General features: G+C 40.1%; 1 protein-coding gene across 9 annotated transcripts in view; it reads right to left on the reverse strand.

Moving 5' to 3' along the window:
• Positions 1-26,238, reverse strand: part of RAD51B (RAD51 paralog B) — a 407,321-nt gene that overhangs the window by 128,315 nt on the left and 252,768 nt on the right. For 2 of the 9 annotated variants that reach the window (XM_066188253.1, XM_066188250.1), the window contains one exon: positions 11,772-12,647. The exons of 5 other annotated variants lie outside the window; for them this stretch is intronic. In XM_066188253.1, the coding sequence (XP_066044350.1) occupies positions 12,633-12,647 (15 nt within the window). In that variant the 3' untranslated portion in view covers positions 11,772-12,632. Of the gene's footprint in view, positions 1-5,150; positions 6,177-11,771; positions 12,648-26,238 lie in introns of those variants that run through there. 2 more of the 9 variants (XM_066188245.1, XM_066188248.1) reach the window with 2 other exon arrangements.

Raw genomic sequence — 26,238 nt, forward strand, 5'->3', positions numbered from 1 at the left:
TTCCCTTCAGCTTCTGCTGAGCTTCAGCAGGGATGTGCTCCCAGCAGGCCAGTCTGGCAGAGCCTGAGTTGTGAAGGCTGAGGACACAGAGCCAGCCTGCTGGCTCCCCTTCAGTGCACTGATTTCATCCAAGCCCTCCGTGTGGCCTGTTGGGCAGCATGCTGTGGAACCTCACACACCTCAGTGCCTAAATTCCCACAGCCCTGTCAGATACTGCAGCCCATGATAGGCAGCCTTCTGTCAGACACATCCAAATACAGATAAAAATCCCATTATTTCCAAAGGAAAAAATGCCCTAATTCTGTCAAACATGCAAACACTTGTAAGGGTCACTGCATATGAATTCTGGTTGGTGGTGCCTGTGGTCAGTGGGGAAGAAGTGAGTAGGTTTCACAAAGTCCAAGAGAGACTACAAGGAAAACAAGGAAGTTCACCTTCACCAAAACTGCTCACGTGTCCCTGTAGAGTCAGACAGTATTGAATAACATACAGAACTGGGACATTAATCTCTAAGTGTAAGAATAGCAGGATCAAGCACCAGAAGTTTGAGCTCTGCAGTGTCCTCGAGTATCCAAGATTTGACAGCAAATTCTGCTGCAGCATCAAGGCTCATGTGATTATCCTGTAGCACTTTAAATGCTAAAGGTGTCTGTAGAGTAGGTAGTTTCATTTGTATTTGTATGCAATCTGCTGACAGGACCGTACTTAGGTGCTTAGTCTTGCAACTCTTTCTCATCTGATTCTGATCTGGGCTGAACTAAAAATGTCCCCGTACCTGGTTCTTCAAACGTAACCATTATTACCTACAGCTAGCTAACATTTTATGGGCTTCAGCCTTCAAACCGAACATAGTCTTCCCTCTTCCTTGAAAGTGAAAAATAAAGGCAGGCACATAAAGACCATAAATACAGTTAGAGAACATCAGACCAGTCCAAATGTCAATGTTTTCTTTTCTCTTTTATGAAGCTGGCAAAACCATCTCAGGATATGATACTGTGAATATTTCATGAGTACTCCAGGTAGGAAAATTGCTGTAGTACCACTTTCCCCTCTTCCATGTTAATTACCATTCTCTCTGGGATTATCTTCCGGAGAAAAGAGGGGCAAGTCACATCCCACATGCCTGATGCACTCTAAGAAAACCTGAATTCCCTTGCCTGTCATTATCACAGAATAGGCTGTGCTGGAAGGGATGCACAAGGATCATCAAATCCAACTTCCAGCTCTGCACAGGACCATCCCCAAGAGTCACACCATGTGCCTGAGGGCATTGTCCTAAACACTTCCTGAACTTGAACAGGCTTGGTGCTGTGACCACTGTCCTCGGGAGCCTGTTCCAGTGCCCAGCCACCCTCTGCATGAAGAACCTTACTCCAACAGCTAACCTAAACCTCCTCTGACACAACTTCAGGCCATTTCCTCAGGTCCTGTCACTGGTTACCACAGAGATAGCAGAAGGAAGACTGCCCAGAAGAAAGTAGAGTGAAGAGGAGTTGCCTCCAGGTGCTTCGCACACTCTGTCTGCTCTGAAAATGCAAGGGAGAGGCTGAGGTGGGAAAACTGTGCAAACACTCAGGTCGAGTGTCCCACAACAGCTGTCTGTTTAACTGGAAAGGCCAGAAGTGAAACAGTTACAATTCTGACATCTAAGGTCAAATTTTTGGCATTCCATGCACTACTATGCACATAAATACTAACCCATATATGCACGCGCAGTAGGCACGGTTATACGTGCACGTGGATAGACATGCAAATAGCTCTATGTACATTCTGTTACTGCATTTTTATTCAGTTACAATATGTGCATAGCTATGTATAGCAATGAAAAAATATAATAAATCACATCCTTTCAGCAGCACATCACAGAGCCCCTCTGAAAGGCGGCTGCTGCACTGCTAGATCTGAGACTCTGAATTAGCTTCCTTTTCAGTGAAAAGGAAACAGCTCAGAATATTCAAAGGTATTACTTTATTTTGAAGGTTTGCCCACTGAGAAAAAGAACCTTTAAAGTACAACTGCATATTTCACAACCAGGTAGGGTACACAGAATTTATTTTTATAACATCAAACTATAGTATTTAACATAACATTAAAAAAAAAGTAAATGTGTATTTAGATTTGTTTGTCAAGCAAAACCAAAAAACTGTAAAAGTTCATTGCAAACTATCCTCTAGCTGGAACAGTCAACATAGAATAGGTTCTTATATACAGACAAAGAAGTTATAAAGCATGGAAGAAAATACATATCAAAAAAAAGAGAAAATTATGTTTTGAAGGCCAGGAAGTGGAAGTATAAATCAAGGATTACCAAAAATCAAGGTAATGTTGACCCTGGAAAGATTATTAACAATAGCAAAAAAGAAATAAAAGTTGGATTTATAATGAAATTACATTGGCATAGTGATTAAATATACTCCTAGATATTGTTGAAAAGACAATCCTTTTTCCTCAAGTACGACAACATGGAAAAAGAAGAAAAGGCAGGTAATGGGAATTATCCATATCACATTGATGTAGAAATAACAACTGAGTGGAACAAAAACTCCAGGAATTTTGCACATTCAGCAGAAGTAGATAATCTCAATCAGGAAACCATCCTAATATACAGCATGTGAATTTAGGTCTGATAGCTAGTATTGTCACTTCTCTATGAACTTGAAGATGATGCAACATAACTGAGAAGTAGCAAACTTAGCAAACCCTAAAAGAAGAGGGAAAAAAAAAAAGTAAATCAGTGAGTTGATGCCTGTAAGCTGATAGTACCATGCAGGGCTTCTGAAGAAATTTTGAAGTAAGGAATAACACAACTTGGACACAGGACTCAAAGGAATAATAAGTATATTTGCTGATAATACTAAATTGTGAGGAGCTGTTGACTCCCTCACAGATGGGAAGAAGATGCAGAGAAACCTTGAAAAATTAGGGGACTGGGAAATCACCAAGTTTAACAACAGTCAGTGCTGGATTCTGCACCCAGGATGGGGCAACCCTGGATGTATGGACAGACTGGGGAACGAGAGGCTGTAGAGCAGCCCTGCGGAAAGGGACCTGGTGGTCCTGATCAATGGCAAGATGAACATGAGCCAGCAGTGCCCTGGCAGCCAGAAGAGCCAACCCTGTCCTGGGGGGCACTGGGCACTGTATCACCAGCTGGGCAAGGGAGGGGATTGTCCCCTCTGCTCTGCACTGGGGCGGCCTCACCTTGAGTGCTGGGGGCAGTTCTGGGAGCCACAGTGTAAGAAGTATACAAAGCTATAAGAGAGTGTCCAAAGGAGGGCTATAAAGATTGTGAAGCATCTTAAGGGGAATATGTATGAGGAGCAGCTGAGGTCACTTGGTCTGTTCAGCCTGGAGAAGAGGAGATTGAGGGGGGACCTCATTGCAGTCAACAACTTCCTCATGAGGGGAAGAGGAGAGGCAGGCACCAATCTCTTCCCTCTGGTGACCAGTGACAGGATGGAATGGCCGAAGTTGTGACAGAGGAGATTTATTTCGGGTATTATAACAAAATTCTTCGCCCAGAGGGTGGTTGGGCGTTGGAAGAGGCTCCCCAGGGAAGCGGTCATAGCACCAGCCTGACCGAGTTCAAGAAGCATTTGGGCAACACTCTCAGGCACATGGTATCATCCTTGGGATGTCCTGTGCAGGGCCAGGAGTTGGACTCTGTGATTCTTAAGAGTTCCTTCCAACTCAGGATATTCTATGATTCCATGAACTAAAGTCTTGGAAAATGGGGTAAAAGAAAACATGGATGTCATGCAGACATACATGACATCCTTCTTTGATTTCTTTTTAGAAGTCTGATATAAATTTGAACTCATCTCTTTGGATCTCTGCAAAGCTTTTAACACTGCTAAATGTGAACTGGTAATGAAGAAACAAGGATAAGCACAGAAACTGTAAGACAAAACGGGAAAGAGTCAGTTATTGGAAAGAAGACACTTCCTGGGTGTACCTGAGATATTAGTATCTCACTTAGATTGACCAGTAAGATGATGTAGTCAAGACAGTGGCAGACCCAGTTGTACAGTGCACCACCACATACACCTGGGAAAACCAGGGATACCTGGTGTTTCTATACAAGACACCAGCAAGGTTTAATCTGGGAGACCGTGCACTGCACAGGTCACTTATGAACCCAAACTGCAAGAGATGGGCTGTATGCTGGTGAGGAGACTGGAGTGCTCACCTTAGATGGCACTACAAAAATGTTAGCTCAGTGAATCTGGCAAAAATGAAGGCTGACAGTGTTTGTGTGTGTATGTGAATGGGGAGAGAGGAAATGAGAGAATGAAGCAGGAAGAGAGAGAAGAACTTCTCAAACTGACAATACTGGCAGAAGAACAGATTTGCAGCCATGAAGACATTTTGGCTGGGAATTTTAAAGTTCATAACTATCAATAAAGTGAGACTCTGGAAGAGCCTTCAACTCAAAGAGGCAAAAAGTTAATCTTTGTTTTTAGGATTCAGGTTAAAGTATTTATGAAAGGGATATGAAGCAGTGCCTAGGGAGCACTTCATGACCTATCAAGTCTCTTCAAGTTCTGTGGGCTTCCTGACAGCATCGAAGCCCTGCTAACCCATGTTTTATGCTGACAGAACTGACAGAGTTGGAACAATGCATACTAACAATGTCCTTTGATGGCCGACATGCAGCTAAGGATCTTTGTGGTGAATAAACCAAGAAAAAGTAGCTGGTTTTCAAATATAGAATCTGTTATTTAAAGTGTTCTCATCCATATCTTCTGGTGAGCATCTGCTCCTCTCCATAAGATTCCTAAGAGCCACCTGACGATGCGGAGAACACATGGGATCTTCCAGAATAACTCAGAAGCACGCAGCACAGCCAGAATAGGAATTTGTAAAACTTACATATATTCAAGTGTATGTCTTGTTTCAATTCTAAATCACTCCTGGCTGAAAACTGGGGAGAGTACAGAGAGATGTATTATCTGAACCTGTGTCTTAATTCAGAATTATTTAGCAACAAGCTGAAATACAGATCTCTTTCCCCAATCCTACTTTATAAAATTTAAGATCATGAACCTAAATTTTCAGCCCAACATGAAAGATTTCCTCAGTTCCTTTTTCACTTCAGGAAAAGAAAGGAAAATAGAACTCCACTAATGCTCCTGATGTATGTAAAGGGATTTATTGCACTGTTTCCTAGCCACATAAGTGAAAGATACACCTTTAGTGATAAGCACTATTTAATCATCAATCAAAAATGAATCAAAAAGGAATCAAAAATGAATCCAGGCTCCACGAATTTTTTTCTTTCCCAACTAACACTTCAGTACAGTTAAAGTTGCACCTAAAGTAATACACATTTTGAGATGAGTAAATAGTAATGGTAGGTAATAGGCTAAAGAAATTCGGAGGCATTTTGGTTACAAAAATTATTTTTAAGTAGTGAAATTTATAGAAAACAGACATAGAAAGACTCAGTACTGTTTCATCATTTTTCTAATTCATCCTATGATACTTCTGAATGAGCTACCTATGAGCTTCTGGAATGGAATGTAAAATCCATCTGCAGTTATTTTTGTGCTGCTGTCCCTATAAAGTGCAAATGATAGAGATAAATGAGGGAAGTAAAAATGAAAGCAATTTCAAGTTTTGCCAAGTCTAACCTCTATAAAATGGTAAAATCTTAGTTTCCTTTCTTTTCTTTCTAGCATCACATTTCCCTGTCAAGGGGTTTGTAATAAATATTTATTATTTGACATCAATGTAGAATTAATACTAAATGGCTGAAAAATCATTTCTGCCATGAGGCACACTAAGAACATAAAGGTACTATGTAAGAGGAAATATATCACCTTGGTGAAAAGTGAATAGAAATTGGATAGATGCCATTAGATTAGATAAAGGAAGATAAATGTGAGACAAACAGAGCAGTTGATAAACAAAAGGCTTAGAGAGAATTGATGATGACAGCAGAAATACTGTACATTAATGTTTGTTTTAGTTAGAGAAAGCATTTTTATTAATACATTTTATTGTTTATAAGCTGTATGGAAGAGATGAATCACAGAATTGATTACAAAAGCCCAGCAGAAAATAGTAATCATTGGGACAACACTTCCATTCAATAGCAAGGAAAGTGATGAATTGGAAAATGTATTGGATGAACTTTCTGAAGGATTCTGACAAGCAGAAATCAAGCCACTGTCCTGCCAAAAAAAAAAAAAAATAAAGATGATGAAGGGGGCAGAGTCTTATATTAAATTAGTTATCAAAATGCCAGGATGAGAAACTACCAAACAGTGAAATAATAAGATGATGATTGTAAAATTATGATTTTATAATGGAAAACTATTTCAACAAAACGAATGGACTAAGATATTTCAATGAAATACTTGAGAAAATCAGCTGTATTAACATTTAATACATAATTTTAATTTAGACTGAAAAGACAACAACTTTTATCCCTATATTTTTATGGAAACTATTACAAGAAATTGTTTTTCAGCAATGACTGAGGAACGTAAATAAAACTATTTGAAGCCTCCTTTAAAGTATGTCAGTTTCTTATCAACAAACAGATTCTTCTCTTTTTATTTTATTCTACATCAAGCTTTTTCTTACACTACCTTTTCTCCTAGAATCATATTATTCTTGTCTATTGTACTGACAAAATGCATATACGTGCACTAGAAACTGAATGAAAATCAAATCTACATTCAGAGTCAATAAATATTTTGGAATTGAGGTCTACTGACTGAATACCAGAGATCTGTGGCAGGAGTCTGGCTCTCATTACACTTGTGGCCCTTACTGAAACAATGCTGACTTGCTGGGACATTTTGCTAATTCATGTTGCTGTCCTATTGCACGGAACAAGCTTTGCTAACAGCTGGTGCATTTCAGGAGAACTCTTCAGTAACACCTCATTCACTTGAAAGAGCATGAGAACTGAGAAGGAAGCCTACACCATTGACAGGGGCACTCAACACGAAGAGTACTATCACTCAAGGTTTGATTAGACTCATGTACTAATAAAATCAGCGCTAAGCTAAGCAAATCTTTCCCATAATTGTGCCAAATTGACTGGGTGGACAATCTTCACGCCAGAAATTCCCTTCTTATTGTAGATCAGAAGGGTTGTTTTTTCAGCTGCAACAGAGCCCAGGAAAAAGCCAGTAAGGAAAACAACAAAGTTGATTTTGCATCAGATATCCCAGCAGACTTCATAACTGTTTTTTCTGACCTTCCTTCTGCTTCTTCTTAGGCCCAGTGTGCCGGAATTTGATATATTCTAGAAATGAAAGCAGCAGTCCTTATTCTGCAGATCGTTTACTTTCGAACAGGAGCTGCAACCCAGTTCCCAGGGCCAGCTCTGTTTCTCAGTCCCACAGCTCACACTGCCTCCAGCCCATTGGAAAGGTAGCCAAAGAGAGAACCAAGAGTTCCCTAAAAGGCACCAACACTGTAGTGGCATTAGTGCTACACAGAGTTGTTCCCCACTCCCCCTTCACACTGAAACATCCTTTAGGGCAACAGGATGGCTTTTTACAGTGTAAGAGAAAAAATGCTTGTGCTTCCTGCCAAGCCTGACCAAACAGCAATGTTCTCTGAGGCTTCAGTCCCACGATGGGTTCTGATTTGACTTGGGAGATAACTGCCCCTTGTAGCAGAAACAGTGACCCTAACGCCTTTCCAGTGTTATGATGGAAAAAAAAATAGTTTAGGTCTCCTGCAATCACTTACTAAGCTCACAAGATACATCTATAAACAACTAACTAATCTCTGATGGCAAATTATTCTTTGGATAACAACATTTTGAATTTATATGGTACTTAATCTATAGCTTTTGAAAAGGCCTTAGAAGGGTGGGGAAAAAAATAAGCCCATTATGCACTTGGGTAAATTGAAGCTCAGACATTAAATATAGTCCTAAAGATTTTATAGCTGATATCAGTACCAAAATCAGAATAACATTATTAAATCCTATTGCCTTCATAAGCAAATCACTGTAGAGTTTGACTTTATCAGGACCTTGTGTTTTCTTACAGAAACAATTACCCCCTGCTTTGTATCTTCCTCCAAACCCCATTGCAAGCAAAAGTTCTCTATGCTCAAATTTTCCCCTTTCAAGTAGAAGAAAGCTCAGCCACTCCAGCTGTACTGTCTACACCCATACACTCGTCAGTAAGAAAGGCTACAGGCTGGGCAGGCTGTGCAATTATTGAGAATAAGGAGGTAAACCAGACAGGCTGAGGAAAAAGAGATACATGCAGTCATTCTTCAGTCTTCCCAAACATCTAGACCCCACACATGTATTCTCCCTGTTCAAAACAAAAACAACTACAAAAAAAGTGGATTGAAACACAACATGCTTAAGATGTCCTGAGCACTAGAGAGGGAACTATGAGAAGTGGGGCTACAAACATGTCCCAGTAATGGGAGTAGATGTGGAGTCCCTACTGCTTTCGTAAATAATAATAATAAAAAAAATTAAAAAACAATCATCACTTGGATTAAAATTATTTCTTAGGAAACTATAATTTAATTTGTGCCATACATAGCACGTGGGAGATGTTGTTCTCTGAAGTCCAGCTGTTTGAAAAAGCTTTCATCAAGGCCAGGTTAATGGGCCATAACTCAATAAAATTCTTTATAGCGCTGTTCAAATGGATTGTATCTCCTCTTTCCCCGTAAGAAAATCTCACCCAGAGGAAACTGTTTAAAAATAAGTTTCCTTTCTAGTACTTTATGAAAAAGCAACAATGGCAGCTAGAGACAGTTTATGAGAGGCATTCCATAAATCCAAACCAATTAGTACAGAAAAGTAGGCAAGCAGAGTTTCTGTACATCCTAAAAAGGTCCATTAACACACATCTGGAAAAAACAGCAGTGAATGGATGCAAAAGGCAACTGACCATCCTGCTGTTGTCTCAATCCCTCAAAATGTAGCAGCACATCTGTTTATTTTCTTTCAGTGCAATGCATACAAATATCATACATTAAAACCATGGCTAAGAGTGCAAAGCCAAGAATTCCCTATTTATCATCTCTGAAAAAGGGAGGGAGGGAGAAATGCAGACGTTACTTAAGACATTTTTACAGGGAAAACAGCAACAATGGGTGCTGATTTGAGTAAGAAAATTAATGAAGATAAAGTCTTCAAAAGCTCAAGGAAAAACATGAAATGGATTCAGCATGGGAAAAAGAATTCAAAGAAATCTCCATCCTGAAATATCAGCATGACACTTATATTAACAAATGTAAATTAAAATCAGAGAGATCAAACTTTCTCAGCCAAATTCCAATAGATTACCTTTAATTATAAGAGTCAGTGCTAGTGCTAGTGTGAAGCAGAGCTTTTGAAATATTTAAAACAAATCTCTAGAAATCATGAAGCTATGTACGAATAGCAAAATTTTAGGCAAATCACTTCTTGTCTTTTTGCTGCACCCTAGCAATAACTTCTAGGATATGATCATAAATTATTTTGTGAAAGCCTGGGCAGACGACTTCACTTTCCCCTCTGTGCTCCACTTTTAGAAGTGGATAATTAATAAAAATAAATTCTACACCTCCCTATTTCTTATGTGAAATTATTTAGGCTGCTTACAAACCTAAGTGCTAACTTACATTTATGTTAAGCGTATGTTCCTAATTCAACTACCAATAGTTTCCTTATTTATGCTAGATATTCATCTTAAAGAAGTATCAGGAATTCTGGGACATCATGGTTTTGCCCATGATAACACAGAAATAAGTGATAACTTGTAAAAAAAAAGTGAGGGCTACTTATCCAGTGTGAAGGCTAGAAGTGCAAGTGAGATAGAAGCATTTTACAGTACTTTTTACATGTCTTTTCTGAATCAGCATTTCATCTCAGGCAGGCCTGGCTTGGTGATGTCCTGGCTGTACACTCTGTTATCTTGAGTACATACTAGTAGCCAGTGACTGGGCTTGCTCTTTGTGCAACCACAAATTCTTCCTGAAGCAGAGGTTAGTTGAGTTGTTTAGGTGGCAGAGAGGTGGACAGATGGTTGAGAAGCTGACCTAAGGAAACATCACGCAAAGAAGCTGGAGGTGCTGAGATTCTGCTTTGCAACACCAGACACAACAGGACATTCAGGAGGCAGTACTAGTGTCTGAGCTCCAAACTCTCGATGTCTTAATGATGGCAGTAGATACTCTCAATGACTGTGGACAAAACAGAACTTTTTACAACAAAAAAAAAAGTTCTCAGAGCGGTTTGTTAGTGCAGTTCTTCCTATAGTAATGAATAACAGTCACAGGCAATGACTCCAATAAAAATAAACCATCATTGCCTGCACATGTGGCTGGGCTTGCTCCCATAGGAGACATTCAATACTTGCAAAGGAAAGAAATGGAAGGAAAACAAACAAAAGAAGGAGATAGAAATGAAAACCACGTATCTCTTAAGAATAGAGGAGAAACAGAGAGGACAAGTCCAGGAAACAGGACATTGCAAATCTCAAGCCTGCGATACCTGGCTGGCTTCAGGTGTTCCTTTTAAAAGGAATACATGTTTAGAGCACTTACAATGCAAAATGTCAGGAACTGGGAAATAGGAATCATGAATATTCTTCCTAACTTTGTCACTGCTTTTTGAGCAACTACATGAAAATTGTATAGGGACATAAGACATCTGTAGCGACTTTACTGTGTTAATTTTCTGCCAGGTAGGCACAGCTCCAGAGTTACCTTACTTTCCTGTACCCAGAGGCTAAAATCCAGAAGGATCAATAAGCAACAGCTCTGCTATCTGTTTTCAGCGGGGTCAATTCCTCCCCCTCTCATAAAACCAGAACAAAGGCTTGTGTTTTGGCTGAGCCTATCCAGGCAGTTGCTAGCAACAGATGACCAGTCTGCAAATTGCTTCAGTTTTTGTGGTGTGCCAAACATTGGATTTCAAGTGAGAGAGGTCAGCATGAAATATGTAGTGCCATTTAGGCATGGTTTTAGCATCAGGCACTATAATGAGGAACTCTGAGTATCCTTGGACTGATTAAACATAACTTCAGTGGAAGAAAATCATCAAAACCTCAAATGAGTATCAAAGACAAACATAGACAACAAAATCAAAACTTTCCAAGGTGAACTGTCCTGATGTGCTCCAGAGCAATACCTGTCCTGAATGCAATAGGCCAAATCTAACAAAATGCTGCTTTTCCTTAGCTGTCCTTTCCCAGACTGCCAGCACATTCCTGAGCCCTTATACCCAGAGAGCCTTTCCCTGCCTGATGTACGTAACTTAAGAATAACTTCAGTGGCAGGGAACTGCACTACCCAGGCAAACAGCAAGTTTGAATTGGGAAAGAAAATGAAATCCCACATGTGTATTCAAATGGTGTCTGAACTGCAGCAGCATGGCCAGGGAACTGCACAAAAACAGGCTGCCTCCAATTTACTTCACTGAAGTCAGACTTCTGGTGAAAGTTCCCTAGGGTGAATACAGGGAGGGTATGCAGTGTAGTCAGCTCCCTTCAGCTCATGAAACACCAGATCCTACGAAATTCCTTTCCCCAGAAGCATTTTCTGTCTCTTTGCCATGTGCCTTATTCCCTAGTTTGTAAAATGAATTTTGTCACCTTTTCTGTTTCTGGGTTGTTTAGGTTTAGGGCAAATTTTGGGAGGAAACTTGTGAATGGGGTCTTTCTAGAAAGCAAATTTAAGCAGTTTCACTCTTAACTGGTTAGGGAAAAGATTTCTTTGGAGAAAAGTGGAAAAAACTGTTTATTTAACAAGCAAAGTACTCACAAGCACAAAACAATAAAACTTCTCACAGTTTTGAACAGAGGGCAAATTCAGAAAGTCCTTTCGTGGGGGGATAGCTCAGCTCACTCAGTCTTTTATCAGTCTCTCCGGCACCGGAACGCAGTGTCCTGGCATCTGGTGGGCTATAGGTGTGAGCTCTTGGTGTTTTTCTGGGTTTTTAGTCTAGAGCAGATTTAAACAGTTCTAAGAAAAAGAAAAACTACAGTCCAGGGAGCTTCTCTGCCTCAGCTAGCTAAAAAACTAACTAAAAAGCAAAGGAGAGCTCTCTCTCGCTGTCCGTGCCGCAGACAACACTGTCTGGGTGAAGGATGCAGGCGAGTGAGTGAAGTTTCTGAAAACAAACTGTGTTTCTTCTTCCCACCTTCCCTCTCAGAACCAGTCTTAAAGGTGTAGAACCTAACATCCAGCATAAACAGAACAGACAGCTGGGGATACAAGCATCATAAAGTTACTCCAGGACACGAGTGTCTCCTCATTTTCCCAGTGGAGAGTCCTCTATAGGCCAGGAAACTTCTCAAGAACTTGGCCATGAAGGTATCCTATGCTATAATACTTTTGAGGCTCAAAGCCCTGATAATTGTCCAATGTGAAGGGTAATTCAGGAGAAGATGCTTGTAGCTTTTACTAAGCAGGAAAGCAGCCAGCCAGCGTGTCCTGCTTGCCACAATAAAACAGTGCCAAGAAAAGGGATCTGAGGATGGGGCTGTGGCTGGATAAAGTAGTTAGGCAACATAAACACTGCCTCCTGTGGGAATTCTCTTATGTGGCAACAACCTGTGGTCACTCATGAGATTTACAGTACAGCAACAGTGAGAAGAACAGAAAACAGTTTATGTTGGTTTTCAGAGCCTTGCGTACTGTTCCATTTCGCGCTAGTTCTGCAGTACCTAAGTAAAAATAAGAAAAAAGCTGAAGGATACAATACTTATTTATGACACATACTGGAACACTGCTTTATCCCAGGGATCTTGTGTCCCAAATTGTGAAGGACTCCTAAGGGAGTACCAGTACAATAGCACCAGAGCAGCTCCTGTCAGAATACATGGCTGCTTCCACCCAGCCTGCCAGACATGACTGGAAGAGATGGGACCAGTGGAGAGCACAGCCTGGAAGCCCAGGAGCTGCACAATTTCCCCTCCAGAGAGCCAAGTGCTCAGCCAGAGATGCCACTGCCTCCTCTGCCCATGCCACTGCGTGGTGCAGATCAGCTCAGTGTAATTCAGCAGCACAACATGAGGAATATAAATTCTTAAGTATGTAATTACCATGTGCATTGCCATAATGATTTATTACTTTTATTACTCTTCAAATATCTATAATAATTTTAGCAACACACTTATCTTCTACAGATAAAAAAAGCATCTGTTGAAAATTCAACTTCAATGCCTGTTTTTAATGTGTCTCAAATCTTTATTCAAATAATACTCATTCCTTCTTTAACTTTCTTTTTGTTTTCTAAATGATGAAAAACACCACCATTATTATTTATAAATTGAAAGAAAATCACCCCATTATAAAATAAGACCAGAAGTGAGCTCTTCCTGGTCTCCACTCATTGGTTTCCAACATCAGTAAAAACAAGTGTCTTTTCTTGATGTAAAGGCATAATCCTAAAATCCCAGACCTGGGCCAAAAAGCTTGGGATTCAACCAAGTTGAAGTCCTAGATCATAGCATTAATATTTTTTCACCCATACTAGTGGCTGCAAAATGCCTTCAACATGAAACAAACAAAATCTCTTTCCAACTCCTTTGGTGTGTTCACTTTGTTCTGCTCCTAAAAGCAAAGTCCCAGCAGACAAGCTAATACAATACTGCTAATTTCACATGTGAGAGACAGCAATATTATCTTAAGTAAAGCTTCAGCAGAGTGTATTTTAGAGTCCACTGGGCATCACACACAAGGACAAGAAAAAACGTCATGCTAACAGACCTGTGAGCTAATATATACAGATGCAATATGTGGTTTTTTGCAGTACTGTCATGCTCTACTGATGTTCAGTAAAAGGTGACAGAGTTAATTTAAAATTAATTTCAATCTTTCTACAAGAGTCAGGTTTTCTCTATCAAGAACATTACTGGGAGAGATTTTACCAATGAACTGGAAACCAATGGCCTTAAAATCATAATCTATATTGCTGACTGTGCAACCGCTGAATAACAAAATTCTACAAAACCTTTTCTCTAACAAACATGAACTGTTCTAGAAGGCTTCATTTGCATTTCTCTAGGGCAGTGGATACCCAAGAAGCACCAGCAGGCAAAGGCAAACATTCCTGTTCCAGTGCATGGCACAGATACACTAAGGACTGGTCAGCCCTTTAAGACCTAAAATACTGCTTTATTACCCATCAGCTCTTAAAGTTTTGATGACAACGTGCCACAAACAATGATCAGCAGGTTAATAAATCTTTTTATGTTTGGAGAAGAAACAGAAGCAAAGATCATGTGTAATGATCATTCTTTTCACAAAATTACTGGCAGTGGCGTTTATAGCTCTTAGATATTCTCTTGCATGGGGATTATACTTAAGAAATTCAGACTTTAGGGATCCTAACTACATGTGAACTTAGAAAAGTTAATTATGTTCAAAGCACAAAAATGTAGCCATTACAAAGAAAATGCAAAACTGTAGAGAAAAAAAACCAAACTCAACCTCTTCTTTCCTGCAGTGGCACCCAAATGACAACCTTTGGTACATGTCTTACATGTCCACATGTTGTTTACCTTTTGTTTATATATTTAATACTTAATAATTAAGTATTTAATATAATTAAATATTTAATAATATTAAATATTTAATATAATAATTAAATATTTAATATATATTTAATACTTAATAATTAATAATTAAGTATATCTGGTATTACCTTAGCAAGATTAGTAAGAAACTCATTAATTTTTTTTGTACTTTTTTACACTTTTCTTTTCACCTTGCTCAGTTATTTCAAATGAGATGGCCATTAAGAGATCACAAGCGAGAAGCAAGACAAAAACTTATGAAAAAAGGAGAAGAAAGTAGTTTCCTTTTGTTTTTTATATGAAATGTACTGCGTCCAGCTGTAAATATCAACACAACTTAAGAGAGGATTAGGTGATTTTTTTTCTGCAGTTTGAGATGACTGTGGGTACAGAGTTTTATATTACTGTTAGATAAATAAAGACTGATGCTAAAAGAAACAACTTCAGTGACGTACAGTGAAGAGCAAACATATCACTTGGACCAGAACTATCAATGTGCTGAAAAAAAGTCAGTGCTGGCTCAAACATGGTAAGGTTTTACTGGCTCAGACTCCAAACCAAACCTTCTTGACCCTGTCAGCTCTGCTGCACAAGGCCAGCTCAAGTGTCCTGAAATCCATAATTTCCACTTCAATGCCGGGCAGTATGTTAACACCCTGAACTGCAGAAGATATCTGCACAGACAAATGGCAGAAAAAAATCAGACTGATTGTTTCCTCAGGACCAGTGCAAGAACTTCTGCCAGAGATTCTAGACTCACATGCAGGAAATAACTGATAAAGAGAGACCATGAACCATCACTGTTACGCAAATATGAAAGGGCCTTGCAAACCCAAGCTAAGTATAATCAACTCCTTCCAGTGAAGAACTTCAGTAGTGACTCACACACCACTCTGCAACCTAAGTTAATCACTTTCTTTGATGAGACAGGGATTTATTGACAAGTGACCTCATTAGTCATTTCCAAGTTGGTGTTGCTCCAATATGAATACTCAAGGAAGAAGTAATTCATTAACTGAGCTATACTTTACAGTACTTCTTACCAGTATTCGAAAAGTTGAAGCTAGCCATCAAACACAAGCCTGTCAGAAACACTGAACTACAACATGGATTGAGGAATTTATGGCTTTCAGTTAATATGAAGCCAAAGGACATATCTATCCCTAATCCAAGTACCTGTGAGAGTTGGAAGCAGGATGGCTCAGGTAGCTATTTATAATGCCTTCTACCTCTTAGTCCCAAGTATCTTCCCGTGTTTCCACCATGTGGGTAGAATACACTACCACCTCTTGCACACATCCTTTCCCTTCCTGATTGAGTAGACGTCCCAAAATCCCATGGTATTTTCCCAACAGTTACAACAATCAGTCCAAGGGAAGGTAATATCCTGAAAATTATATGTTCTTGATGCATTATGATGGGTAGATATGCTAAAGTTGGCCAAACAGCTCCTATTAAGTCTACAACATTGGAGATTATCAAAACACCCTGTATTTTAAAGTGCAGTCCATCTCAGGCAATGGTATGCCAAAATCAGTTTTATTTCTTGAAGTGGATCAGTAGTCTGCATTCGGTTCCTAAGTGGTTAAGAAGGTTTTGTTCTTTTTCAGCCTGTTTTTACATCACAGCTAAAGGCAAGGGAATTACAGAGATCAAAGATTAAAAAGTCTACATAGAGCAAACTCTGCTAGATGAACGGATCCTACCCAGGGTAGATACACTGATAAAACTGAACTGAAAGACCCCCCACTGTTCTCTCTACAGTAGATTTTTAAAAAATCACTCACTGGCTGCCATTCTCCTGTGTTGTCAATCTAGAACAGTTCAATGACTTTAGATTCATAAAACAAGCAAAAAATTCAAGTTCAGAGTACAATGTCCTAGATATACAAACTCCTGACATGATTCTCCCTTAGTATGTTTAGTGAATCATAAAAGTTGTAATGCCTGAACATGAGAATCATGTCTGATCCCTACCTTTTCACACAAGATGCCAGGCATTTTGCCCACTGAAGTCAATATGTCAAAGTTTGTCTGGTTTTAAAACTTTATCTGAAGTCTACTTTTTTTTAACAGTGACAGCTCAGAGTTACTATGTCAATAAATATATTCTGTCTAGCACAGACTTTGGCTGGGAAGAAAGTAGATAGAGAAGAAAGTAGAAAGAAGTTTGAACAACTATTTCTAGGCCATATACAGTATTCCAGAGATGCCTCAATGCCTTTCCACAAGGGTACAAACACTTTTCACTTGAAAACACCTTGCCTGATCTGTTCTAGGGTAGCCTACACCCTTTTCATGGTTACATTGCAGTGTTGAATTAGTCTTTCTGTGAGAAACAAAACCACTCCAATATTAGCTTCACTTTGAACTTGTCTGCTCCTTAAGTAAACCAGAAACTCATTTGTAATGCCCAATATTATTTTGCAAATGATTTCTATTAGCAATCTTATATTCCAATATATTTTCATAACTTGAGGTTGTCCAATTCACTCACAATGATTTTCTGATATTTTTCACTATTAAGAATGTCTTTAAGTACACTATATTCCAAGACAGACTCAGCAGAACTTTTCTGAATAATTAACACTTAAAGTTGAGCTAGGCATTGCTTCCCTCTGTTTTCAAATTTAAAAAGGAAAAAAGAAAAGAAATTTAAAAAAAAAAAAAGGAAAAATGAGAATCTGGTAGAAGACAGGAAGCAAGGGGATTTGCCACGTCATTGTAAGGATAAACAACTTTGGTCATTGCCACTCTTTAGGAGTGATGACATTTCAGTTATTGATGACAGAGTCTGCCCTAGGTTAATTCCCCTCTGTTTTGAGGGAAAAACTCACGCAGAAGTCAAATCAAAATCAGAAAAGTGATTCGGTATAAACAGGATGGGAGTTTGCACTCAGACCCTCTATCCAAAGGGACTTAAGTTTAGAAACAGAACATTCTTCAGACAATTCAGACCAGAGCCTAAAAGTCTGGTTCTTTCTCTCTCCCATTTTTAAGCTGTTTTACTTAACTTAAGGACAGTGTTTGTAAAGGCTGTTGGATTAATAGCATCACAGACAAGGTTTTTTTGTATTCAGAACAGATTTTGTTACAATAATCTTACCCTCCCATCCTGACCTTTAAGTGGTTCCCAATAAACCACTTAAATATATGTGGAGGTATAGCCCAAATTGCTGAAAATTTCTATGTGATTAACACAAAGGTGCACAGTTATCAACTAGATAAAGGCAAAAGGCCATTTCCACAGTTACAGAACTGAGGCAATATATAAAAATTAAAATAAAAGCATCTCTGTGACTAGGTAGGTCTAATCAAGGTAACAATTCTATTTTCTGTGGTGTGTTTGAAAGAGAGAAAAAAGCAGTATTGATAATACTAGAAATGTTGCATTAACCACTACTGAAGAAAAGAGGCCAGACAAGCATTTTAATAATCTAAAAATTTACGTACTAGCTGTTGTCTTTGTTGAGTACTTGCAGTTTAGAACAGTTTCAATGTCTGCAAAGAGGAGAGACAGATGAATGCAAGGTGACTTCTAGAGCTGAGGCTTAGAAAAATCACCTCTGGTATCAATAGAAACTGGAAACAAGGAATTAGAGAAAAGGTTCTGCCATAAAGCTCCAGTCACAGTCCCCATTTCATTAATCTTTACTTATGAAAAGAAGTTTATGGCATGCTGAGGAGAGATATTCAAGACTGAACTCAGTGACCACACTGAACATCAGTTCAGCAGGTGAGTCAATCTATCGAGCAAGTTGGAGGCAGAAGCACCTTTACTACATAGTACCACGAGATACAGAGACTTGTAAGTGCCTGAAACAAAGGCAATAAATGACAAGCAAGATCGAGCTTATTGGTACTCGATGGCAGTGAAGAGATACCAACTCTCCTCCCAGCTGCAAAAGATTTACTCAGTCACCTGTTATGATTCAGTTTCCTTGGTTATGAGCACCTGGCAAGGGCACTGAAGAGATCAGTCTGCAAATGCTTTTGCATAGTAATTTGAAAAGATAACATAATAGGAGATGGTTAACTTGTGACTGGTGTAGGTTAGCAGCAACCAAGGAGCAGCCTCTTCTGAGAGTGGGCTGGTTGTCAGTCAAAGATACCTACCAGAAAGAACCCACCTCTGCCACCAGCCTCAGCAGGAAGACTCAGTGTAACTTAATGACTGAGTTTGCCTCTCTGCCTCAAAGATGTCCCTGCTTCACTGTTTAGGATGCTTTGAACTACAGGTGAATGAGATTGAAGCCTGTACAGCTGCTCCTACATTTTGTCTATCTGACAGCAGAATAATCCTCAGTAAGAAAAACTTGCAGTAGTTATTAAAGAAATTACAGGGAAGAAAAGAGAACAAGATGAACTATTTTTCTAGGTCTTTTCTATTTGACCTAGAGCCTTTTAATTTCTATTTAGATTCCTAGATAACAAATTGATTAGTGTTTTATAAGCACCTGAGTAAATGATTTCTTGTTCAAGAATGATGGAAACATTCTCTCTAGAAGTGTCCTGTTAAGAGGAGAGGGCCATAAATCCAGACCCATTTAATGCAGACAGGGCTCCGGTGATGGCTATATTGTATGACCACCCCCCAAATGTTCATTAAGAAGGAGGCTTGCTGCAAAGAGAGACATGAACAAACACTCAAGTCAGGCAAGTAAGGTCACCTGGTGACGTTTGAGCTCCAAACACTTGTTAATGAAGCTTCACTATTTTTCTGGCATCCTTTCATTTGGCGCTTTGCTGGATTAAGTCAGTATCATACTATGTTGACAACCATCTGTTTATGCTTCAGTTGTGCCTTGTGTCCAGTTTCATACTGTTCTCATGCTATTCCAGATTATACTGTTGCTTATGCTTGTAAATGATCTATGGATAAGCAAAAGACTTCTGTCATAAGGGTTTTAAGTGGACAGCGTTTTAATCAGAAAAAAACTCCATGAGCTTATTTATGTATTTTTAAGGATGTGGTTTGTAAACATGCCTGGAAATTTAAAGCCATAACAACATTGTGTCCTGATTCAAAATATTCAATCAATAGTTGAGGCAAGGCAAAAGTCTCTGAAGTAAACTGTAGATCCTACAAAAAACCATTTCTTTAAATGGAAGGGTTTGCAGAATTTGAATATGTGCTTCTGCAGCCTTTTCGTGGCTGTTTTTTTTCAAAAGAAACATAATGGAGAACTGTAAAAAATTAATCTCACCTGAAAAAAAATCTACTTTCCTGTAAGATTTCCTATTATTTTTTTCTTGCATGACTTCACACCATCACTTTTATCCTAAAAAGATTATAAAAAAATCTCTTTGTGTTTTTTGCCTTTCCATATGATAAGCATATTATATAAGAAGATGGCTCAGAACAGATACAGACTTTACAACACTTTCAATAGCCATCTCCTGGTGAAGTTACAGTCAAATAGTTGTACTTTTTAAAAGAACTGTTTTACTAATATGATAAAAAATGCAAGGTAAATAATTTGCAAATCTCATAAATGTAAAACATTATCCTCACTCCCCTTTGCTTTCTTCCAGCCCTTCCCCCACTCAGCAAGTACCAGGGTTACTTCACCATTGTAATTTTGGAATGCTTATTCAGGGCTTATTCATGTGATAGTAAGCAGAGCAAGATGAAACAGCTGGTCTGTAACCAAGGACACAATAAAAGTTATGTCTGGCATTAGTCTGAACAAGATAAGGGGGTTTTGTTCTGCTTTGTTTTATTGAGGATAAGTCACCATATACTCATGCACTTGAAACACTTTACCTGCGCACTTTACCATTTTACCAAGAAAATTCCTGCCCAACAGCTCACTTAGCACAGCTTGAAAGCTTCAGCCCATATCTCAATCCTAAAACCAGTTGTTCCCCAGACACTCAGACCCCTGATCTGGAAGACATGGATGGGCAGAATGAAGCCCTCGTAACCCAAGGGGAAATGCCCAGTGACCCGCTTTGCCACCTAGACACACACAGGTCTGTGGGGCCAGGTGGGATCCACCCAAGGGTACTGAGGCAGCTGCCAGAAGAGTTCACTGAGCCACTGCCCATCAGTTACCGGCAGCCCTGGTCACCCGGGGAGGTCCCAGGTCACAGGAACCTGGCAAATGTGGCACCATCTACAAGGGCCAGGGGAGGATCTGGGGAGCTACAGGTCTGTCATCCTGACCTTGGTGCTGGGGAAGACCATCCTGAGTACCATTCCACAACACACACAGGACAACCAGGGGAGCAGGCCCACACAGCGTGGGTTTGTAAAAGGCAGACCCTGCTTAACCATCCTCATCTCCTTCTACAACAAAGTGACCTGCTTAGTGGATGAAGGAACGTCTGCGGATGTCATCTTTAGCAGAGTTTTTGACACTGTTTCCCACAGCATTCTCATGGAGAAATTGGCTTCTCATGGTGCAGACTGGTTGCTAGGTGAAACACTGGGTGGCCAGGCCCAGAGAATGGTGGTGAATGGTGCTACATCCAGTTGGTGACCAGCCACCAGTGGTGTTCCCCAGGGTTCAGTATTAGGGTCAGACCTATTCCATGTCTTATTCGATTGTCTGGACAAGAGGATCAAGTGCACCACCAGGCAATTTGCAGGCAACAGCAAGTTGGGCAGGAGTGTTGATCCATTGGAGGGTAGGAAAGCTTTGCAGAGGGACCTGGACAGGCTGGATCAATGGGCCAGTTATATGGCATTCAGTAAGGTGAAGTGCTGGATTCTGCACTTGCATCACAACAACCCCAGGCAACGCTACAGGCTGGGGGAAGAGTGGCTGGGGATCCTGGTCGATAACTAGCTGAACATGATCCAGCAGTCCAGGTGGCCAAGAAGACCAATGGCATCCTGGCCTGTATCAGGAACAGTGCAGCCAGCAGGACCAGGAAAGTGATTGTCTCCCTGCACTTGGCACTGGTGATGCCACACCACAAATCCTGCATCCTGTTCTGGACTCCTCCACACAAGAGGGGCATTGAGGGGCTGGAGCACATCCAGAGAACGACAACAAGACTGATGAAGGGTCTGGAGCACAAGTCTGATGAGGAGTGTCTGAAGGAGCTGGACTTGTTCAGCCTGGAGAAAAGAACATTCAGAGTAGACCTCATTGGTCTCTACAACTCCCTGAAAGGAGGTTGTAGATGGGTAAAGGTTGGTCTCTTCTCCCAGGTAACATGTGACAGAACAAGAGGAAATGGCCTCAAGTTGTGCTAAGGGAGGTTTAGATTGGGTATTAGGAAAAATATCTTCACAGAAAGGGTCGTCAAGCATTGGGACAGGCTGCTCAGGGAAGTGATAGAGTTTCTCTCCCAGGAGGTATTTAAGAGACATGTAGATGTGGCACCTGGGGACATGGTTTAGTGGTGGACTTGGCAGTGCTGGGTTAATGACTGCACTCGGTGATTTTAAAGGTTCCAACCTGTATGATTCTGTGATTCTAAATGCTCTTTCTTGAAAATACCACAGGAAAACACTGACTTCTTATAAAATAACACTTCCACATGCATTTTACTCTGAGAATTTCAGAACATGCTACAGAGATTAACACAATACTACAAGCCTCACAAATCCCTTGAAAATTATAAAATAAACCAGGCCCATATAAGCTGCCATACCAGATCTGGGCAGTGTCTCATTTAATCCAGCACCCTGCCTCCAATGGACAAGAACGAAATGTTAAATATAGCATGGCAATGTATTTAACCCTATCAAAGACAGCTGAAAACACATGAAAACAGTAACCTTAAAGCCTGCTGACTCCAGTGCAAGAAAGAAGGATAATTACACACATAGGGGTAACTGAGGAGTCTGATAGTTTCTAGTGCAGCCCCACTGGTTTTGGCCCAAACTCAAAGAGTCTGCATGTTTATGTATGCATTTCAGGAAAATAAATGTCATGGTTAACTACTTAGGGAGAATGAAGTATTAGTATCCAAAGATAATTCCCTTCATGAAGGTATTTGTGTGAAACAATTAACTTTTCCCATGTTCTCACATGTTGTTATGCCATTGTGCTGCTGTTGAAATTGTACAGCTCAGTCCCACCTCAGTAGCTAAAAGACTCCTGCTGTTGTCCATGCTTGTGGGTTTTGGTGACATAATGAACTTAAATGCAGACTGGAAATCACTTTTGGCCCTCCCCCAGTTGTGTTGCTTCTGTCCTGGAGGAAACAAAAAACAGAACCCTGGCTTCTAGAAGGAAGCAAAAGAGCAAAGTTCATCTGTTTGTTCAGAAAGCTGTTCCTATCCTAGCAATAAAGCAAACCTAACTGATTGTCAGGCAGGCAGGACATCCCAGAAATTTCATTACTTTGCTGAACTGGCTGCTGTCTTATTAATGTTCACCAGACATAGGAAGGGTGGGGTGGAAAAAGGGATAGTTGGCTGGAAATTATCTACTGGACAAACAAAATACATTTTTCTTTACTTAATATATAAAAAAATCCCTACTGTGTAGGAATTCTATGTTCAGTTTCCTAAGGTTTGTTACATACTTGTTCTGCCACCTGCTGCCCTGGCATTCCCCAAGGTTTCAGGAACAGGGGACATCAGTGAGTTTTTCCAGAAACAAATACTGCATGACTAAGAACAAGCATTCAGCAGCCTAGTGGGCTGCCTGGGAGATACTATAGTTCTGGAAAACTGCTTGCTTGAATCTTCCTGAACAATCACATTATCATTCTGTGCTTTGAAGAATATCAGCCTTGGCCCAGTGCTTCTCAAGAGGTGCTTCTTCTCTTGATGGGTGGGGTTCTGCAACAAGGATTAGCATGCTGGCTCTACTACCTTGGAAGTCACATATAATGAGGGGAAGTCCCTCAGATTGTCACCACCACTCCAGCTCCTCCAGGGAAAGAAAGAGTGAAAGTAGATCCAGAAAGAGATATTCTGGGGATCAAGTGACTGGTTAAAGAATGAATTCTACCTTTTGAAAAAACAAATTGTATCCACTCTGGAAGGAAAAGGGAGATGTATGCCCGGGAGAAGCAAAGTCAGGTGACATGGGAAGAATACTGAAATGCTGTTGGCCATGGTAGGGGGAAAATTTGTGTGGTCAAAGCTCAATTGGAGATAAAGCAGGACAGAACTGTGGGGGACAATAAAAAAGAGGTTTTTTCAAATACATTAATGGCAAAAGGCAGTGTACTAATAACATCATCCCATTACAAGATGAGGATTGTCAGCCTCACAAACGGGGATGTGGACAAGGCAGAGGTGTTTAAATGCATTCTTTGCCTCCATCTTCAACATGGATGATGGGCCATGGGGGCCTCCAGCCCTGAACCAGAGGACTATGACTGCGAGAATGATCAATTCCCAGCTGACCCTGAAATTGTGTGGGATCTGCTGCTTCAGCTGGATCCCTACAAATCTATGGGGCCTGATGGGACTCATCTGAGGAGCTAGCTGATGTCATCACGAAGCCTCTCTCAATGATTTTCAGCACTCTTGGGAATCCTGGGAGGTGCCACCTGACAGGAAGCTGGCAAACATTATCCTGATTTTCAAGAAGGCCAAGAAGGAGGACTTAAGAAACTACAGGCCTGTGAGTCTCAATTCAGTGCCTGGTAAAATCATGGAAAAGATTATTCTGGGAAGTGCTGAAAAACACCTGGAAGACAACGCAGTCATAGATCATAGCCAGCATGGCTCCATAAGGGGAAAGTCCTGTTTTGTTGAACCTGATTTCCTTCTACAACAGGGTAACCCACCCAAAAGACCTAGGAAAACCCGCTGATGTAATCTTGGACTTCTGTAAAGCTTTCAGTATCCTTCTGGACAAATTGTCCAGGCCACAGCTAGATAAACACATCATCTGCTGGGTGAGCAACTGGCTCACAGGTCAGGCACACAGAGTTGTAGTGAATGGAGTGACATCAGAGCAGGGACTTGTCACTAGTGGGGTTCTGCAGGGCTCCAACCTCAGCCCTCTGTTCTTCAACATCTTGATTAATAACTGGGACACAGGATTCGAAGGGATACTAAGTAGAGTTTGCCAATGGCACTAAATTGTGAGGAGCTGTTGACTCCCTCAAAGGCACAGAGGTCCTGCAGAGAGACTCAACAAACTAGAGAGATGGGCAATCACCAACCATATGAAGTTTCTATGATTCTATGGAAACACAGCTTATTCCTTATACAGTATTGATTCTATAAGGTTATAGATGAGGAAAAGCAGGAAAAACTTGGTTTTCAAACTACTTTTCACCCAAATCTCTGAATCAACCGTGTGCTTTCAGTAATTTCCTGGGGCAAAATTTCCCTTTAAAACCAAGACTACAGATAATTACAGGTTTTTGGTTGTTATTTATTTTTTGTTTTGTTGGTTTTGTGTTTTTTTCAAATCTTCGTGTTAAGCTTCCTCAAAAAGTGCTGGCTTTCAAAGCACTGATACCTAATACCTCCTGGCAGAACCACTTTATGATGACTGAAATGGCATCTCAAGAACTGAGGCACCTTTATTCACAGTTCATTTCTGAAAGTGAGTATAAAGCAATTATAAAGGAGCATATGTGTGTAAAATGATAGTAATTTGATTAATACAGTGCTGTGACAGGTAGGGTAACTCTAGATACCTTCCTCTAACTGGAAACTGCATGTCTAGCTGAAAGATTTCTATGAGTTTAAGAAACAAGAATTTATCTGAAAAAAGGACACAGATATCAACAACAGGAAAATACCTACAGGACATCATGGACATATTGCATTTCAGTCATGGACTTCGCAGGTGCATCACTATTTATATCACACTTCTGCTTCAAATTACTTTGGTTTTAATAAGATATACTAACATTTACTTTAAGGTCATTTTCTTCACTGTACCTTTAGTTCCGTTGTTTAATTAAAACAGAATGAGCACATAGCTTCACTTGTAAGCAAGGTGGTGCACCTAATAAATCCAGTCAGGGAGAGAGAAAAACGCTGCTAAGCAGACCATAATTTCAAAGGCTTGAACACAATTTTTCATACATTTGCAATCTACTCCTTCCTAAACAAAATCAGGAAAAACTACACGTTTTTTTCCTTTTCCCCTTTTCCACTACCAGAGGAATTTTCTTAATCTGTTTTAGCTGACTTGATGCATCATGAAGTAGCACAGAGCCCAGTTTCCGCTCTTTACCCTTTGCCAACTCCACCTCTCATGCAACTCTGAAGTGATCCAGGAAACTTATGAACAGTTTTGTATTTTGCAGAACTTTGTTTTTTTTGTAGAAAAGGAGAACTCATTACAGACCAGAATAAGAAGAATAAGAAAATTTCTAAGACCAGCAGCAGTAAGAGTACATTTCTATGCATAACCTTTAGAAGTGAGTACAGAAGATGCCTTATCTGCCTGCATTTGATACACTTAACCTTCTACCTCAAAGTCCAGAGGACTACTGCTGCTTCAAAGTGCCCACTACTTGAAGAAACAGGAGTGCTATCATTATAATTTTACTTCAAATGAATAATTTTCTAATAAAAGCAGACGGCTTCCTCTCCTCTGCCTCTAAAGACTGCAATCTAAAAGCGAGAAACTTTGTGTTGTGACAGTAAACCCAGGAGCACCAATTTGAATGCACATGGGTAGTAATGGTAAAGGAGTAAGATGGTACAAACACTGCGGAGCAATTTTTCTGCCAGCTCTCTCCTTTAACTGGCAGAAAATCAATAACATTAAGATTGAGGGTCACAGCCTTTGGAAAGAGTTACATCAATCCTAAAACAGAACAGACAAAGCCAAAAGAGATTATAACCACAGAT

This window comes from Chamaea fasciata, unplaced genomic scaffold, assembly GCF_029207755.1.
Source record: "Chamaea fasciata isolate MVZ Bird 193981 ecotype frontalis unplaced genomic scaffold, bChaFas1.0.hap1 SCAF_7, whole genome shotgun sequence".
In the NCBI taxonomy this organism is placed as follows: domain Eukaryota; kingdom Metazoa; phylum Chordata; class Aves; order Passeriformes; family Sylviidae; genus Chamaea; species Chamaea fasciata.